General features: G+C 42.3%; 1 protein-coding gene across 1 annotated transcript in view; it reads left to right on the plus strand.

Annotated features, from left to right (window-relative positions):
* The window catches only part of Spag17 (sperm associated antigen 17), a 214,246-nt gene that overhangs the window by 77,406 nt on the left and 117,852 nt on the right, over positions 1 to 18,988 (plus strand). Inside the window, exons 4-6 of the mRNA XM_055628204.1 lie at positions 4,670 to 4,801; positions 11,681 to 11,687; positions 18,658 to 18,837. Of these exons, the coding sequence (XP_055484179.1) occupies positions 4,670 to 4,801; positions 11,681 to 11,687; positions 18,658 to 18,837 (319 nt within the window). The remainder of the gene's footprint in view (positions 1 to 4,669; positions 4,802 to 11,680; positions 11,688 to 18,657; positions 18,838 to 18,988) is intronic.

Below are 18,988 nucleotides of genomic sequence, written 5' to 3' on the forward strand. Positions count from 1 at the left end.
CAGCAAGTATTGCAGAGACTGATGCACCAACCAAGGACCATGCATGGAGAGACCTTGACCCCCTGCTCAGATGTAGCAGATTGGCAACTCAGACTCCATGTGGGTTCCCGAATAAGGGGAGCAGGGGCTGCCTCTGTCATGAATGTAATTGCCTGCTCCTTGATCACTTGCTCCTGGCAGTGTGGCCTTGCCAGGCCACAGAAGAAAAGGATCAAGTAGTCCTGATGAGACTTGATAAACTAGGGTCAGATGGCAGGGGAAGGGAAATCCCCATTTCAGTTGACTAGGGAAAGGGGATGGGGGAAGAAGGAGGGAGGGTGGGACTGGGAGGAGTTGAAGGAGAGGGCTTCAATCAGGATACATAATGAATAAACTGTAAAAAAAATTAAAATAAGATAAACAAGGAAATCCTAAAAGAAGAAAAATTATACATATGTTAGATCCTGTGTTCAAAAGCCTGTTCCCTCAGCTCCGTGCTAGTCCAGACATGTCTATCTCTATTCTGCCCCATATGATCCAACCAGTCCCAAATCATGTACCCAAAGAAAGGAGGCTAAATATACCGTCATGCTTTGTAAATTGTCACAGTGACAGCAAAATCCCATGGGCCTCAAGGACAGCTGTCAAACCAAAGGATCTTTCCCTGCAGGGGGACCCATAACTGTTTAAAGCTTCTGAGAGAAATGGCTTCCCCTGGCCTTCTACCTGCTCCCCACCCCCATAGCCACTCTTTGCCCTCTCCTCCACAACTTGCCTTAAAATTCTCCTCCAGGCAAGGTAAATGCAGATCCAAAAATCTGTATGCATTCTCAGAAATCACTTGAGATCACATGTGCCTGCTAAGCGGTGACCAGGCTGTCTTGTGTGGTAAGCACACTGGGAAATCAGACAGAAACCTCATGGTTTTCCATCCATCCATCCATCCATCCATCCATCCATCCATCCATCCATGCGGTTCCCATGGGAATATATGAACTAATCTAAGCACTGGGAAGGTAGATGCCTGTGCCTAGCACATGAGAAGGTCCTACAAAGAGGAGGAGTGGTTGGAAGAAGCCCTAGGATCTGCGGGTGGGCCCAGCTGATCCCCAGACAAGAGACTGCTTAGTTCCTTTGTTTTCTTTTTGTTGTCTCAAATCATTAGATGGCAAATATGATGGATTCACCATGCACGGGGATGCAGAGCCCCATGTGGTTCTGGCTCAGAATCCCAAAGCATCCAAAGAGGAAGGGCATCCATCCACAATTGCAAAGCACCCTTCACTCAGTAAACATGTCTCATCTCCACTGCCATGCCTGGCATTCTTCCACAGCAGCCTTTCCTGGGATAGGCCACATTAAGTCATTCCACACAAAGCCCTCGCATGTTGGCAAGTTTTTCCACCTGCAACCCTGACCATGAAGAGCTCCCTGAGACCCCGAGACCTCACCCCATCACAGTTTTCACCATCTTAATGAGTCCCATTCTCCCCTCTGATTCATGTTGGGTTTCTGACTGAAGCCAGGCACATTTTTTTTGGTACTTTGGCCTGTTGAGTGCCTAGGTTCAAACCCATACATGACTGTTTTTCTGACTAGTTTGGGAAGCTTAGATTTTTGTCTAATTGCTGCCAGCTTCCTTCTATTGTGTTCTGTGAAGTCTCACTCACTTGCACAGAGAAAGAGAGGAGGAGAAGAAGAAGAAAAGAAGAAAAAGGGACACCCAGATTGAAATACATACAAAAAGATACACACATACCCATATGTGTGTTCACATACTGACCTTAGCTCCTGGACAAATACCCTTCAGAGTGCTGAAAGGTGGAAGCTTGATTCACTTTCCTTAACCAGCACACACAAGCAGGAAATAAAACCTTTCCAAAGTGCTCTATAAAAATGAGAGTCATCTCTCAAATCCCCCTTTTCAGATTTTAATTTTCTAAAAGGCATCCTTCATACAAGATCCTCTAAAGATTTTTCTTTTCTCTGAAACCACAGTCCTGGCGCCTGATGCTACATCTGCCAGCAACGGTATGAAAAGCAAGACCTGCTGGCGGAAACTCACTTGAAAAGCTTTTTCTTTGCCGCCTCTCCTGGTGAAGGGCCACATGCCACAAGAAAGGGTTTAGTCTCAAATTTTAAGTCGACACAGACTTGTTTTATTTAATGTTACCAATTAACCCAAGGCCGTTCCAAAGAGCTATATCGTATCTGGAGTCACATCACTTCAGAGAGAGCCCAGAGGTCAGGTGTGCCAGGCTTTGCCATCGCCGACAGTGCCACTTGCAGGCTGAGCTGTCTGTGGGCATGTCTGGCACTGAGTGGTTTCCATATGGACCACCAGGCCCAGCCTGGAATAGACATTCCACGGGGATGCATCACTGTCTGCTGTACCCACTTTTCGTCCACAGCTCATGGAGTGACAGATGCCTGCTGTCCCCGTGGCATTTCCTATCACCCATCTCCCCACATCAAGAGAAGGACGTCCCTGCTACTTTGATGCTATGCCAGGTTTTTTTTTTTTTTTTTTTTTTTATTGAAACCCAGCAACTCTGCAGTTTTCAGATATGTAAACTAACTCTTATGGCCTGCAAAATACTTTTCTCTGGGAACTTTTGGTTGTGCTTCTAGTACGTCTTAACTCAGTGAGGTAATATTCATGGACACTGGAGTCAACATGCTAGAAAAGCACTTCTAGATACATCCTGCCTATTACCATGACACTAGGCAGACTTTGTCCAAACCTTTCCTGGCACAGGTGCGAATCCTATCTCCACAGATCACCAGGGAAGAGACTATGCTACCACTCTGGGCAGCCTACTCCAGCACCGACTCCTTTCAACACTGTCATGATCTTTGTACTCCGCATGAATGCTCCATGCCAGGCTGCTTTGAGCTTTAAAACCCCCAAATTTGAATATCTAGGACCAGATGTCACAAAGCAGCCTGATTGTCAACACACTATTCAGCCGCTGTTGAAAAATGACATTTCGAACCAAATACTGACACCCACCCTCGGGGTTGGGTCCAGCCACACAGCTTCATTTTATAGTAAGTTCCCGGGCAGCAGCTCCCTTAGGATCCCAGAACATGCTGGATCATGGGATCACGTTGAATGGAGAGGATCTGCTGGTGTCCTGTCCATGTTCTTGATCCCTAAAAATCACAGCGGCCATACCCTTTCCATAATTTGTGCTACAAAGCCTGCCATGAAAAGCAAACACTGTGCTTACTGGGGAGCATGGTGCTCTCTCTCTCTCTCTCTTTCTCTCTCTCTCTCTCTCTCTCTCTCTCTCTCTCACACACACACACACACACACACACACATACACACACAGGGCCTTTGGGTCTCTGGTTTGTTCCTTTGGCTTTTGGAAAGCAAAGCATTAAAGACATCCTCTTCCTGGGTTTCTCATTCTGCACTGCAGAATAGGAGCCTCTATAGTCTCTACAAGATCCGATTACATTTTGGCACGTGAAGATCCACAGGGCCTTCTCCAGTTAGAAGCAAAATATGTGCCTCCCTTTCTTCAAGCTATTTCCCTTGGCAAAGGGGAAAGTCAGAGAGACTGGACTAGTCATGGAAACCCTGACCCAAGAACTAGTGTGAGCCTCAGACAAGACACAGCTCCAGAGGAACAGTGCACAGGGTCATTGTCTGGGATCGAGGGCCTGAAATTGACACCATATGCACCAGCAGAGTGATTGCTCCAAGGGGTGGGGGAGAAAAGCCACATGTCAGAACATTTTAGCAACACCTAATTCATCCTGAGGTTATAAATAAATATGATGCTCCTTAAAAAAAAAAGAAAGCAAAAGTTGATAAATCTTTAACTAGATTGCCTCTGTGACAATCCTTCAGGCAGAAGTGGACTTTATTAGGGAGACAACAGGAACAAAGTGAAACACATAACAACTTTTACGGTATATTTTACATGATTTTTTTTTTTTTTGCAGTAAATAAAGTGGTTATAGGACTCCAAGGAAAAGGGCCCAGATGTTAGAGAGTTGTGTGAAATTTAGGGGAAACAAGCTGTAAAAAACAGAGCCATAAAATAGGCTGTCAGTGCCACACATCTGGACAATACAGCTGTATATTCCTGGTGCCTGTCGTCACCCAAAGAAAACTCAATAACCTCATTTCACCTCAATTAGTCCACATACCAACAGGCTCAACATAAAGCTTCAGGGGGAGGGGGTACACAACCTTCGTACGGGTCCCCTGTGTCAAACAGCTTTTATCTTTCACTTGGATTTGGTCACCAAGAAATAAGAGACTACCAGCATGGTCATTTTTACTATTATAAAACCCGATTCAATTATAATGTCCTGATAAGTTAACGTGTGGACAGTTTGGACTACCGGCTGTGCCAAACAACAGCAGACTCTCTGCAGTGTGAAAGTGACCTGCCAGTCATACTAGATGGGCGCCCTCTGTCTACTTAGCACAGTTCTAGGAGTCTGACACCAATGTATAAAGTGCTTTCCACCTTGCTGGAGATGAAACTGAGAGTGAAATGACCCAATCCCGATGGTCCTGGGCACATTTCCCCATGTATGTATTTGGCCTGTCTTTCCATTAAGACTAATATCACAAAACATTAAAGCACCGGGTCATCCTCTTATCACCGACAGACTAAAGCAAAGATTATAAAATGTCACCGTTCCTAACAGTTGTGTTCCTCTATAGGTGCTGGTGGCAGCGAAAACAATCATGGAGAGTGGAGAGAAACTACCCTTACCACTGATAGGGAAACTACTGAAATTTCAACTTCTCCAGATTAAAATAAAGGACCTGCAGAGACAGGAAAATGAAAAGAAGGTACCTGGGTCCCCCAGAGCTCAGCAAGTGGTGGGTGGGACACAGTTAAAGACTTTCCTCCTCCCTAAGCCACTGTGGAGTGCGGCCCAGCACTTGTTATGATCATTGCTTGGGATGAAAAATGCCCCCCTTGGTTTTCAAATCATGCTGAAATACTATATTTTAAATGCTCCTGTGTATTTGTGTGTGATATGTGTGCCCCTGCACATGTGATATGGACTGGAGTGTGGGCTCCTTGTGACTTTAGGTAGAAAGGACAAAAACCAACTAATGGAAAAAGAAAAGGTAAATATATTCCCATGGTGCCTTCCTCACCTTTACATCATCCTTAGATCTAGGTCTCCTATTTGATTAAGCTTCTGAATGGAGAGTTGTGGTGGCCATAAAGATCATGATGATGATGGTGGTGATGGTATCACTTTGAACTTGCATTACAGGGCTCCCCGCTTTCCTAAGAGAACCCCACATTCTTATTAGGCGGAACACTCTACACCCAGGAAAGTTCTATTCACAGAAACGGCTGATGTTACGGTTTCCCATCTGACCCTCTTTCTATCATGGATCATAGATTTGTACCTTAAGAAACACTCGGAGAAGTTAAGAGTTAGTAGAAGAAAATTTAGACAGTTTAAAACTATGATAACAATCTCCTCTTGCGTATTTAAACACTGATGTCACGGGAGAGCTTGACTTATACAAGTGAACTGTGGGTTTAATAAAATGCCTACAGGTGAACGGCATGAGGAAGAGCATTGCCTGACTGGTTTGCCACCCCTTACAATTCAGAAACTGTTTACTGCAATACTTTCAGATTTTAGTAAGCCATCTTCAAATGAAAATAGAATATCCTAGACAATCAAGAATTTTTTGATGCAAGAAATGACATAAAATATGCTTAAATTCTTTTGCTCAGCTATATTAACATGATTGGGAGATTCTGAAGCTGTTGGAAAGAACCTTGATTTTTGATAGTTGAAAATCTGAGTGTCTAACAAACCGTGACTTGAACTTTAGATATTGAAGAAAAAAGCATGAGATGCAGCAAGAGAACTCTGAGCAATTAAGAACCAACAATTACACAATCTAATTTAATGTCCTTATTATCAGTGGTGCCCAGAGCACCGGCCTCTCGTGTCTGAGTTGAAACCGTCTGAGCAGGTGCTAAATAAATTGATGAAAACTGATTGGAATGAATTACTTCCCAGAAGGTCTCCCTCATGAATTAGAGAAGAAAGGAGTTGTTTGCAGGGTGAGGTAATCCGTGAACATTTGGGCAATGCTGCCTGAGAGGTTAGTTGGAACAATCGAGGTCAGTGCTTGTCAGACAGAAGTCTGGCTGAGAGCAAAGCATGAACAACGGATCTCTACAACAGCTAACAGAAGTGTACCACCAACGGCAGATGAGGGCCATCTTCCTCTGCTCAACCCGGGAGAAGATGCTGCATTCTGCTGCATAGGGAGCGAATCTTCAGCTTTTTCAACCTTCCATTGCATCTACACAGATATTTGCTTTCATGTGCTAATTCTCGTATATTGCTTGCATCTGTACAACCCCAAGAATGTTTTCTGTCTTCTGTGTTTAATTTTTGAAAATGAACTTTCCAAACAGTGAATGCTTAAAAAGAGAAAGAAAGAAAAGAAAAAGAAAGAAAGAACCCATAGCAGTAATTACAGAAAATGAAGGCAAAGACGAGGGCACAGAAATAATAGAATTAGGTGTTTCTTGTCTTTTTGCCCCATGAAACAGATGCAATGTGTCATGATATATTTGATCCTATTTCCTCAATCAAAATCTCCTTTAAAAAAATGGTAAATTATAGTTTCAAGTGCCAGATAGAATAAAGGTATTTTAGACCCAGTTAAGTTAAAGAACGTGATACAGCTGAATGCTGGTTGTTGCTTTTACTTTCTGTGTTGAAAGAAAACTTGCTACATAATTAATATCATGAAAACTGTAAAAGGTACTTTAAAGAAAAAAAATTGTTAAAACCTTTAGCATGTGGAATTCCTGGGATGCAAATGTTAGCTTCTATTTGTAAATAGGTTGAACCTGTTTGAAAACATTGATCTGTTTGGAAACATTTTGATAATGACTTCCAAATATATCAGTATAGATATAGATGATACAGATATAAGATACACTTTAGCAATGTGCTCTAATGTATAAACATTTCTGATATTTCAGAACTTCTTTATATGATTATATTGCATAACAGCAGTTTAGAACATTTATTATGACAGGAAATTTGAACGGTAGCACCTGTTCAGAAATGAATCTTCCTTACACACACCTGTGGACACAGTGTAACCAGTGCAACTTTCCTCACAGTACTCATTATTACTTTAAAATAAATTTCTTGGTTTCATTCTGAAACGTTTTGATTTAGCTATTGTATGAATTTTTATTTTCACTCAGTCTTGCTTCCAATTAACTGTAACTTTTGTGTTACATGATAATTACTCATAAGCACTTAATTGTGAATAGTATCTCAGACTGAGCAATTAAAAGAAAATACTTAATGTTCAAAAAAGTTGAAAAATACCTATGACTACATTACCAAAAAAAAAAAAAAAAATCACTAACCCTTAATATCTCTAAGCAATATAAATGGAGTCTTCCGTGCTTCAGAACTGAAACCAGAATATTTGCAAAGGCTTTCAGTAAAGAGCCAAATATGTTTTCATTGTGACTGTCATGGATGAATTTAGTCTGCTCACGTTTTCTTAGAATTTTATAGCAAATACTTTAATAAGAAAGGATAGCTCTTTCTGTTTGTAGCTTTGAGTGTGTGCTGCCTTATTTTCACATGCATTAGCGTAGGGGAAAGGTAGACAAAAGAACGATGAGCACACAGTATCCAGTAAATTTTTCATTAAAAAAATTAAAACTGCTTAATTTTGATGATCAGAGAAATGAAGGCCCACACCAGCCAGAACATCCTCCCGGAGAGAAATGGAGAGAGATGAAGATGAGAAGCTTCCACAGACATTCCCCAGCTTCCTCCAGTCAAAACCCCAAGGAGCTGGAAATCAGCCAGCAAAATGCCATTTTGCGCGTGTGTTTTGTTTTAAAGGAAAGGCCATAGGGACAGACCAGGAAATTACAGGCTGGTTAGTTTTGATTCAGTTGTGGTTAAATTCTTCAGAAACTATTTTAAGAAGTCAAACAGAGGAAGAGCAGGGGCTCTATTTGGAGAGACCCGTGTGGTTCCAGAAAAGGAACAACTTGCCTCACTAGCTGGCTGGAATTCTTTGAGGCAGGATTATCAAAATGAAGATACAACCAACACAAATGGAAGATCTAAGGAACCCCAAACCCCAACAATTCAGGAGAAATAAATGACTCCCCAGCTGGCCTCTCCACAAAACAGAGCTCTGCTTTGCTGTCTGTTTTGTTTTTTATTAATGAAAACTTTTCATGGACTTCAAGAAAAAAAATTAAGAAAAAAAAATTGACCAGCATTTTAAAATAACAATTAATAATAGTTAGCTACTATTGTTGGCTGTTAATTCTATGTTTTCGGACAGTTCTTTTATTTAATGCTTAAATGGGTTAATGTGATTACTATAATGAACCATTCCCAGTTTGCAGATGAGAAGACTATGGGTGGTGGAAAGTTAAGCATTCCTGAAGGCCAACAGCTGCGCTCTCGGTAGTTAAGGGTTAGATCCCGACCATCAGGTGCGATGTTAACTCTGTGAACACCTCGCCTGTGTGTCCTGGTAATCCTGAGATGCGCTGTGGGCTCTCATTCAACAAAATGTTATCTGGTCATGTTTCCTTAGGACTCAAGGCCTTGCTGTATAATCTGTCAATGGCCATTTCCCCATCCCCTACCCTCCTGCTGCTCCCCATCCCACCCCATCCCCCCCAATAATTGCTTTTCACATATCTTGCAGAGGTTCAATGTAAGAACAGTTGTCAAAAAAAGGAAGAAAGAGATGAACACCATTGTGTCAACCAATCACTGGTACCAAGGGCAATCATGACTTAATTTCTAGTCTTTCCTTTCTAAGAAATCACCCAGTCTCTTGAGGATTGAGACTTTCCGAGATCATCCCATATGCCCTAATGCTGTCTCCCTGCCCCTTTGTATGGTTAACTAAGTTATTATTAGTTCACTTGATATCAAAGTCTCTTTGAGCCATGTATGAGGCATATATCAGACCTGTCCTCCTCCCAGCCACCACACACACACACACACACACACTCCCACATCTTCATTCACTGAACGAGGCACCACACCAATTACCTCCCATTCCCATGGGAGGTTCTAGAGAACCTCTATATGGGGTTCTAGAGAACATACTATTTGAACATATGAAACAAATACATCCCTAAACATGAACTTTTTTTATATCTGTAAATTTAGGTGTTTGTGTGCTGGTGCCTACAGAGGCCAAAAGGGGGCATTGGTCCCCTGGAGCTGGAATTACATACAGGCACTTGTGATCCTCCCAGTGTGGTGATGGGAACCAAACATGGGTCCTCTGGAAGAGCAGCAAATGCTCTTCACCCCACTAAGCATATTTTTTCTTTACACTAACACAGTGCTTCTCAACCTGTGGGTCACAACCTCTGTGGGTCAAATAATCCTTTCACATGGGTTGCCTAAGACCACTGGAAAACACAGAAACCTGTATTACAACCCATAACAGTAGAAAACCACAGTTATGAAGTAGCAATACAAATAATTTTATGGTTGGGCATTACCACAACATTAGGAATTTTATTAAAGGGTCACAGCTTCGTGAAGGTTGAGAGCCAGGGCTCCAATAGCTCTCTGGAGGGGTAAATTCTTAATTCAACTTCATGAATTTTCAGATCATTGGAGGTACTGAAAACAGCCTCGGGCAGTAAGGAGCAGGGCACGGGGAGAGCAAAGAGTAACAACAAATATACCAGGCACAACAGACAAATCACAATACCGTATTAGTGTTACTACCAATAATACCAATAACAGTAACATTTGCTGTGCTTCCTTTTTTTGCTTCTTGTTATATATTCATCCCATTATATAGTTATAATTGTGGTAAAACATTTTAACACATATTTTTTTTTACTTAAAATGTATCATAATTTTGCTATGATCACAACATTCGTATCTATTATTATTACTTGTTCTGTGAGTTTCTACTGTTTAGCACAATTTTTTTATTTATTCCTTTATGTTGGACATGTGTGTGCTTCCCACATTTGAGAGAATAATATATTCTATAGCACATAGTGCTTAACATTTTGAATAAAGTATTTAGTGCAGGTTTTGGAACAGGATTAATCGGGTCCCCAGATGTTCCCATAACCTTGTGTTTTCAAACTGAACTGTTACCATTAGACCTGGTTCTCTATTTAAAAATATGTCCCTGATCAAATTAACTTGGAGTTCACTGTGTGTCATGCGCCATCTTGGAAATTTGACGAAGTGATGGCTGACTAACAATGAAGGAACTTTATAAAAAAGTTAGCTTTTAAAGCGTATCTGTTTCATGCATGTATGTGCTGAGTTTGGAGCATTTTCACACACACACACTCATTAGCCTCTCTCATTATTCCCTTTGTACTGCTGAATCCTTTTATTTTTAATATTATCTAACCCCATACACTGCGTCTCTGCCTGTCTCTGAGGCTCCCACCATCTCTGGACTCAACCAAATAAGTTGCTTACCAGGAAGAGTAAGGTGGTGAATAAGTTCTAACACAGGACACAAAAAAGACCAAGTTTCTTGTAAAGCATTTAATGGAGTAGGTTTGTTATAACTTCCACCAGCCTGCTTTCTCACTCCTCTCTTTGACCTTATCATGAAGACTTACAGTAGGCCACATGCACACCAGTTATACATGATGCATAGATCATCAGCTCTAAGAACATACGAAGTAAATGTTCATGACCACATCCTTGGCTTTTATCACTGACTACCCTTTCCTACAAAGAGAGAATGAACATCAGTTATGTTTGAATGTTAATATCAACATATCATTTAAAAACAAAACATTATCTAAAATATTTTTGAAGTACCAAATAATTATGTTGCTTTGTTTCGGGATTTTTTTCTTTGTCTTTAAAAAGATAATGATATAACTAAAGATTCTACGTAAATTCATTTAACAGTCAGCTCAGTATGTGGAGTGCTGTAGCTATCTTCAGTTACTGCTTTACATGAGAATGCCACATCTGCTAAGTAGCTTAAATGGTTAAGAAATCCCTATGCCTACCCAAAGCCCTCCACAGTAGGAGACATCCAGACGCCTTCAACCCATGCTGTGTTTTTAAAGAGAATGCATTCCCTGATGAACTTGACCCTCCATTCATGTGCTAGGGAACATGTGTTCTCCAAACATGGTTGGGGAACAACTTTGGGGTTACTCCCTGCCTGCATTTTTGTCTTGAATTGACACAAGTCTCCCTTGAATGCTATGAGCAGATAACCATGGGGTAGGAACATGAAGCCATATCATTCCAAAGCAAAAAGAGCCAGAAGAAGAAATCATGAGCAAAGTTTAATTTGTGATTTGGGGTTCATCCCTGATGAATATTTGTCCAGTCTGGCTTGTTCCTCTATTACCCTCAAATTCTACAGAAACCTGTAGGTTATGGAGGGTATACATAGAACGAGAGAAAAATGAAAGAAAGGTAAAGGTTGAACTTCCTGTGACTGGAGTTTAGTAGAAAAGAAAGAAACAATTTCAAACCAAGAAACAGTTCTAGGACTGTAGCTGTCAATCATTGCCCAAACTGATTGGGCTGAGGTCATGGTCCTGGTTCAGGACCAGGAAGACAGTGGGAGGAGTGAGGAACAGTCTAAACACAGTAGCATGTATACCTGCTCTGAACTAAAGAGAGGAGTGGATAGACTAGCTCTCAGATCAGCTATGAGAAGGTAATAGGTAGGGATCAAGGGATCTGTTCATAAATCTACCAACTAACACCTCTGCCAGACGTGAAGCCCAGTAGGGCTAGGTGCTGTGTCTGCTCCTGTTCAGTGATGTACAGTTTCTCATCCCTGGAGAATCCTTTCTGCACCAGGAGGTTCTTCTATAGCCGTAGTTTTCGAAGTTCCACCAATAGAGGGTTCATCATTGTTAAACTGAAAATGAAAGATGATAAATTGTCTAGAGAGAAAGCCAATGGCAGTCATGTAAAAATGATACAAAGGAGTGGAAAAAATGAAACAAATATTTTCATTCATCTCTCTAGGAAGTGAAATTACAGAAATTTGTGGGTATTCTTTACCTTTCAGTTTTTCAGTAGGGATAATTATTTTTATAGCACAGTGGTATAGAAGGGCCGACCAGGGTAACATGAGAACACTTTTGTGAAGCTGATGGAGGCTAATAGCAATTTTTCATTCATACTAAAAGAAATTAATCCAAATTATCTATTCCAGCCTCCTAGTTTGGCCTCATTAATAAGAATAAAATAAGGTAGTGAGTAGGAAACACAGAAAGAAGACACCAAAAGAATCCAGCAGCTACTGCTGGGTCCCTCAGAGGCCAGGGCAGAAGGAGTGCAGATAAGAATAGAGAAGAACATAGGGAGAGAAGTAGAAGCTGAGACAAACCAGAGCCTCAGGGTGGGAGATAGAAAGACCTGGTGAGGACTGGAGCTCCACAAGGAGAGCAATAGAACCAAAAAATCTGAGCCCAAGGGTCTTTTCTGAGACTGAGACTGATAATCTAACCAAGGACCATTCCTGGAGATAACCTAGAACCCCTGCACAGATGTAGCCCATGGCAGCTCAGTTTCCAAGTGGGCTCCCAAGTAAGAGAATCAGGGGCTGTCTCTGATATGAACTCGGTGTCTGGCTCTTTAATCACCTCTCCCTGAGAGAGTGGGGCAGCCTTACCAGGTCACAGAGGAAGACTATGAAAGACAGTCCTGATGAAACCTAATAGGTTAGTGTCAGATGGAAGGGGAGGAGGACATCTATCAGTGGACTGGGGAAGGGGCAGGGAACAAGAAGAGGGAGGGAAGGTGGAAGTGGGAGGGGGCTACAGCTGGGATACAAAGTGAATAAATTGTAAAAAATAAATAAATAAAAGTGAAAAAAAGATGAGCTTAGGGCCCCAAACCATACCAGCATGCTCTACCATGGTTCAATGTCCTCAGACAAACTGTATGTCTTAACAGAATTCACCCACCTTGTTTTGTGAGATCAGATTCAAAGCATGTCAGAAATCACTTTCATACTAGATACTGGCACCATAATTTGTCTCTTCTTTTGAACTTGGGATTATGATTAACACATTTCTCCCTAAGACCCCCAAAAAGACTCAGGAAATAGTATTCAGGTGCTCTGAACTGATCAACTCCCCTGGAGGGGGGGGGGTCATTTAAAAAGTTTCCACTGTGCTCTGCAAATATGTGTAGAATGAGCACATAAATGAGTAAAAGTTTTTTCTTTAAAACAATTTCATCGAAAGTCATTTGCTTATCTCCATTCAAAGATTAACGTCAAGACTTCAAGCTGTGAAGGCTCTGGAAGACTTTTGATTGCAAAGTTTTGACTTCACTGAGGCAAGGCTAGATGCCTACCAAAGACATTCCCAGGGTTCTCTCCTTAGTACGAGCATCATGACCCAGAGCTGAGCTCTCAGAGGCTCTGATGAGTCCTGCCAGCACCCACAAGCTAATTGGACTCAGGGCCATGCTATGCTCCAAGGACCCACTGCAAAGAGCAAGGGTGATACAGCCCCCTGATCTGGCATTCCCATTCACCAACTTGGATATTAGGTTGTTGCTTGCCCCCCCCCCAAGCTTCCTTCCTCCTTTGTAAAGTGGAGCTAAGGCTCTACCCACTGTACCCATAAGGACTGACAAGGTGCAATGTCTGCTGTGAAATACGAAGTCAGTAAATAGAAATAGCAATAGCCTAATATGGATGATGACGGCCGTGATTAAAATAGCTCTTTGCTAATTTGCTGCCGTGGATATGACTTTCAGTACTACAGGGCAGATTTATTTGACTAAACTGAAAGTTGTCTCCATGTAGAAAAACAGAAAGTTATAGAGAGAACTTCAAATGTAAAACAGAGAGGTGTGTTTAATGGTTTGCAGCCCTGGCAACTGATACAGTAGCCTGACCACAGGTATCTGGCCAGTCTTCCAGACCCTCCTATTAGTCTGTCGCTGCCCTGGACACTTGAACAGGCAATAACATCCTTGGCCTCTCTGGCTCTTTTTTTTTTCTTTCATTCTGGTTCTCTACTTATTTTTCTCATCCCGAACAGGGTTCTTTATAATAGCCCCTTGATTATCTAATGGTCATTGCCTTCATCCCACATCAGCCATGTACTCCTGTGGTCTTAAGATCTCACATTCTCTAACCTTCGGTGTTTTCCTCTTAAAAATGGCCTAATAGCGAACGCACGCGCGCGCTCGCGCGCACACACACACACACACACACACACACACACACACACACACACACTTTCTTCAGTTCCATTGTAACCGTTAGTCCACAAGAACCACCAGTCTCCATCCATTGCCATCTTTGCTATTCGACTTCTCCTCCATGGTCCTGGTCATCGTATTCTAACCTCACTTTACAAAAATCTCATTTCCTCTCTTTTCTCTCTTTCCATCATGATCATGAACTCAGTGACCTGCCCCCCGTCTCCATTTTTATGTCTATATCTGAGCAAATAAAGACAACTTGAGGCATTCAGAGGACCCAACATGCTGGTCATGTTTTCATCTCAGCACCAGCTGAGCTCTACCACAATTTTTTAGTGTGTGTGCTCTCTGTCTGAAATTATCTAACCTTCTTGGAACTTCCCGATTGTTGCCTGTTGATCTCCTCTGCTGACTTTGCCTCTTGAAAAATGAAAACATTCTCCCAAGACCACCCAGACCCATCCCTTTCTTCCATCCACACCCAACCATTGAGCTTCTTTCTGTGGCTCCTACTGAACTAGAAATTTTCTCTTCTAGTGACTCTTGTCTTGAGATTTTCAGTTCTCTCCTATACGTTCACTGACTCCCTTTGTACTGGAATCATTCCACCAGCCAGTGACCACAGAAACTCCTGGCTTTATACACAAGGGGACATTCTTACGTCAACTTCAAACCCACTGCCATCTTCTCACCTCAGGAATGACTGAGAGGCCTAGTTCCCTCCATGTCCAAAGGCCTCACGCATTCTTGCAAATGCTTTCCCTGGTGTCACTGTCACCCTGTCTCCCACCTCTGCAACTGGCCACAGCTACTTTTCTTAGTGTTTCCCACAACCACCAACGCACCTTTTAAAACTAGTTGGTCCTCTTGTCTTCTGTCTTCACTTTCTACATTCTTTGACCTTTAAGTCACTTCTCCCTCTTTTTTTTTTATTTTTTTATCTTTTTGCTTTTCAACGCAGGGTTTCTCTGTGTAGCCTTGGCTGTCATAGACTTGTCTATAGGCTGGCCTGGAACTCACAGAGATCCACCTGCCTCTGCCTCCCAGAGTGCTGGGATTACAGGTGTGTGCCACTGGGCCTGGCCCTTTTTGGCTTCCTTCTTCTTCTATACCAAAGGGTAAGTGTTGGATTTCCCATGATGCAAGGCCCTATTCTCACATTTCTTAGAAACTCTTACCCAAGTCAATTCATGTCTTCCTGTTAAGTTACCCGAGCTCTATCACATGCTGCTGAACTTGTCACTGAAGTTAACATCTCTGAACACAGAATGTGGCTCTTATCAAGATAGGGCACCTCAAATACAATGTGATCACATATGGCTGTTTTCCCAAATTAACTGAAAACCATTTCTCACCCAGTGTTCTCTATCTCAGTATGGGCCAGAGCCAAAGCACCCCAGGGGCTTAACTCAGAGGAAGGGTGTTCTCTTTGATATGCCTCCTTGTTCATGACTAATTGTTTGACTCTCAAAGTTTCAACATCAAAAATGGATCTCAAATCTATCTACTTTTCTCCACTCTGCAAACACTTTGATGTGAGTCACTGTTAGGTATTCTCTGGATTATTTCCACAGTTTCCTTATTAGACTTTCTGGTTTCCATAACACCACACACACACACACACACACACACACACACACACCAACCAGAAAACTGTCAAGTCTTCCTGATGAGTTTTCAGTGAGTCCAAATTTATTAGCTCTATCTCCAAAGTCCTGGGTGACTTGCCCATGCCTGCTCTGCTACCTTTGCATGGGCCACTCTGTCCCTTGCCCTGCTCTACACCTTTCAGTTCTCTGAACACACGGTTCCTTTATACCCAAATGCCTTTCCATGTCACCTTTTCCCTGCACATTGTGACTCATTTTTCAGGTTTTTCACTCAAATGTCACCTCCTTAGAGAAGGCATTCTGTCCACCGACTTCTGGGCAAAGTCTCCTCAGTTGAGTTTCTTTCCCTGCAGTCATTAAACTTTGTAGCTCTATTTGTGTCTGTTTGTTTACCTGTCTTTATTCTCCCCTGTACTGAGCTCTCAGAGGTACCGCCTAACCCTGCTGTAGGCACCAGTTCATATCTAGTGCAGGGAGAAATGCTGGGGCCCTTTCACACCCTGCATCACTTCCCTGTGTCACACCCAAAGCTGCTTAAGACGCTCCCAGCCTGTGCTGCTCTTTTCCTCTCCTCATAAAAAGCTCCACTGCACAAGGAAATGTGTGCATCTCACCAACTTTCACAACTCCCGCTCTTGCTGATAATTTCTCATTAAGCTTAGTTTATCTTCGTCATCAGGGATAGACTAAGACAGGCACACAAGTATGGTGGGCTTGACTGTGATAGTACACTCTTTCCCTTTTAACTGCCCTTCTCTGTCTTGCATGAAGTTGGTTTCTCGAATTTTTTTATTTCCACCCCAGTGGTGTATGCTGCTGCGGCTGCTGCTGCTGCTGTTACTGCTGCTGTTGCTTCCATCTCTTCTAGCATGTTGTCTTACCACTCGCATAAACCTCACGTTGAACGGCTCTTCGTTTTCTGGCTCCAGTGGTGGACTTTGACCGCCTTTACTCAGTGCTGTGACCAGCAGCAGCAGCTTTCACAGATACTTGTCCCCCACTGCTGCTCAAGAGCAAGTGCTGGAGGGGTAGAGGGTTGCCAGCCTGAGGACTCTCCTTTGGCACCAGTGATAGCAAAGCCATGAAAGCAAACGCTGGCCTGAGTCCCTCAGAACCCTTAGCAGCCCTTGGCAGCATGTAGAGTAGAAAACAAATCTCTTTTCCCTCTATGACGCCTGTTACATGAGTACCAAAATCTCCTACCTTTGACTTACCTTATTTATAATAGCTATAATTAATTTGGGGATACTAATACCCAAAACAATGATACAATATTTTAATTATTTTTGTCTTCAGTGTTGTTGCCTATGAAAAAATAATGAGATGCACGTATTTTAAATCTTCTGTAGAGTCATCATCTAAGGAACAGTACTCCACTCAGTACTCATTTTAACACTTCCAATGTCTAATCACAGGCACAATTACTCTATGAAATACTATGCAAAGCTTAGGGAAGTTTTGAAAGGGGTGGATAAATACTGAATCTTCACACAGATATGTGAACTAAGCATGCCCCAGGGCAATCTGTAAAGAGCTCATAAAACTGATACTCTCTGCTGGTTCCCCTCTTTCTGTGTATCAGGTAGCAGCCACTGATCAGGGCTGTACCTTTTACGTAGAATTGTAATAATGAGAGTATTTTAGTGCTAGGCTCCTAAAAGACCTTTTAACCTTTAAAAATAGCCAACATGAAAAACATCATCAAGGAGATTTTAGAAAACCTATTCTTTGTTTCCTTAGTTTTGATTTAGTTTGGTTTGGTTTGTCTGTCTGCTTGTTTGCTTGCTTGCTTGTTTTCACACAAAGACACATTCTCTCCAGAGTTGGGCTAAGAGATAAACCCAAGCTTCTGATGTCACAATGTATTCAGATTCCTCCTGCTACTCTGCTGGCTCCAGCACAAACACAAGGCTGAAGTGTTTGAGAGACTCAGTCAGATGGCTCTCTTCCAGAAAGCTATTCTTTTAAACCACCTCCTGGTGCCCTCCCATCCCTCCCCACGACAGCCCCTCACTGCCCCTGTCTTATTGGGGTTTCTATTGCTATGACAAAACACTATGATCAAAAAGCAAGTTGAGAAGGAAAGAGTTTATTCACTTGCACTTCTCAGCACTGCTCATCACTGAAGGACATCAGGACAAGAACTCAAATAGAGCAAGGTTCTAGAGAAAGGATCTAATGCACAAACCATAGAGAGTTAATTTTTTTTCTTTTTTTTTTTTTGTTTTGTTTTGTTTTTGCTTTTGTTTTAGGGTTTTGTTTTGTTTTGTTTTGTTTGATACAGAGTTTCTCTGTGTACCCTTGGCTATCCTAGACTTCCTTTGTAGACCAGGCTGGCCTCGAACTCACAGAGATCCACCTGTCTCTTCCTCCTGGAGTTCTGGGATTACAGGCATGTGTGACCCTGGCTGAGGGGTAATTCTTACTAGCTTGCTTCCCCTGGCTTGCTTCCTTATAGAAGCCAGGACTACCAGCACAGGGATGGCATCTCCCACAATGGCCTGAACCCTCCCCCATCAATCACAAATTGAGAAAATGCCATACAGCCAGATCTTATGGAGGCATTTTCTCAATTGAGGTTTCCTCCTTTCAGTAACTCTACTTTGTATCAAGTTGACATACGACTAGACATCACAGCCTCTGAAACACACACAGATTTGACCATCACAACTTCAGTTCAAGCTTGAATCACTACTGCCCTGACTTCAACAATGAACTGTACTAATGAATATGCAGTTAAATAAAGGATTGGTTTGATGAAGTGAACTAGAGAATTAATTTGGAAATCTCTGCTTGTTCATAAGATGATCCAGAGGATAAGAATGTGTTCTCTCATTCCAGGTGAGAGAAGAAGAAAGGGGAAAGTCAGAAAAGGAAAAAGGAAAAGCAAAGTCTCCCAAGGAGAAGAAGGTCCCCAGTGCCAAGCCTGCGAAGGGAAAGGGAAAGGACCAGCCTGAGGTTGCTGCAACAGTGAAGAAGACCACACAGTTAAAGCGGAGGGGGGAGGAAGAGGAAATCAAAAGCTTTATTGGTCAGTGGGCGGTGCCACACGGTGTCTTTCTCCCTCCTGCCTCATGGATCAGAACAAAGATTAAGCAGTCACCCCAATAATTATACCCCATCCTTCCTAGCCTCTGTATTATAAAGCCACAAATAACCTACTCTCTGTGACACTCAAATTG

Source organism: Psammomys obesus, unplaced genomic scaffold (genome assembly GCF_907164565.1).
Source record: "Psammomys obesus unplaced genomic scaffold, mPsaObe1.curated_primary_1811, whole genome shotgun sequence".
NCBI lineage: Eukaryota > Metazoa > Chordata > Mammalia > Rodentia > Muridae > Psammomys > Psammomys obesus.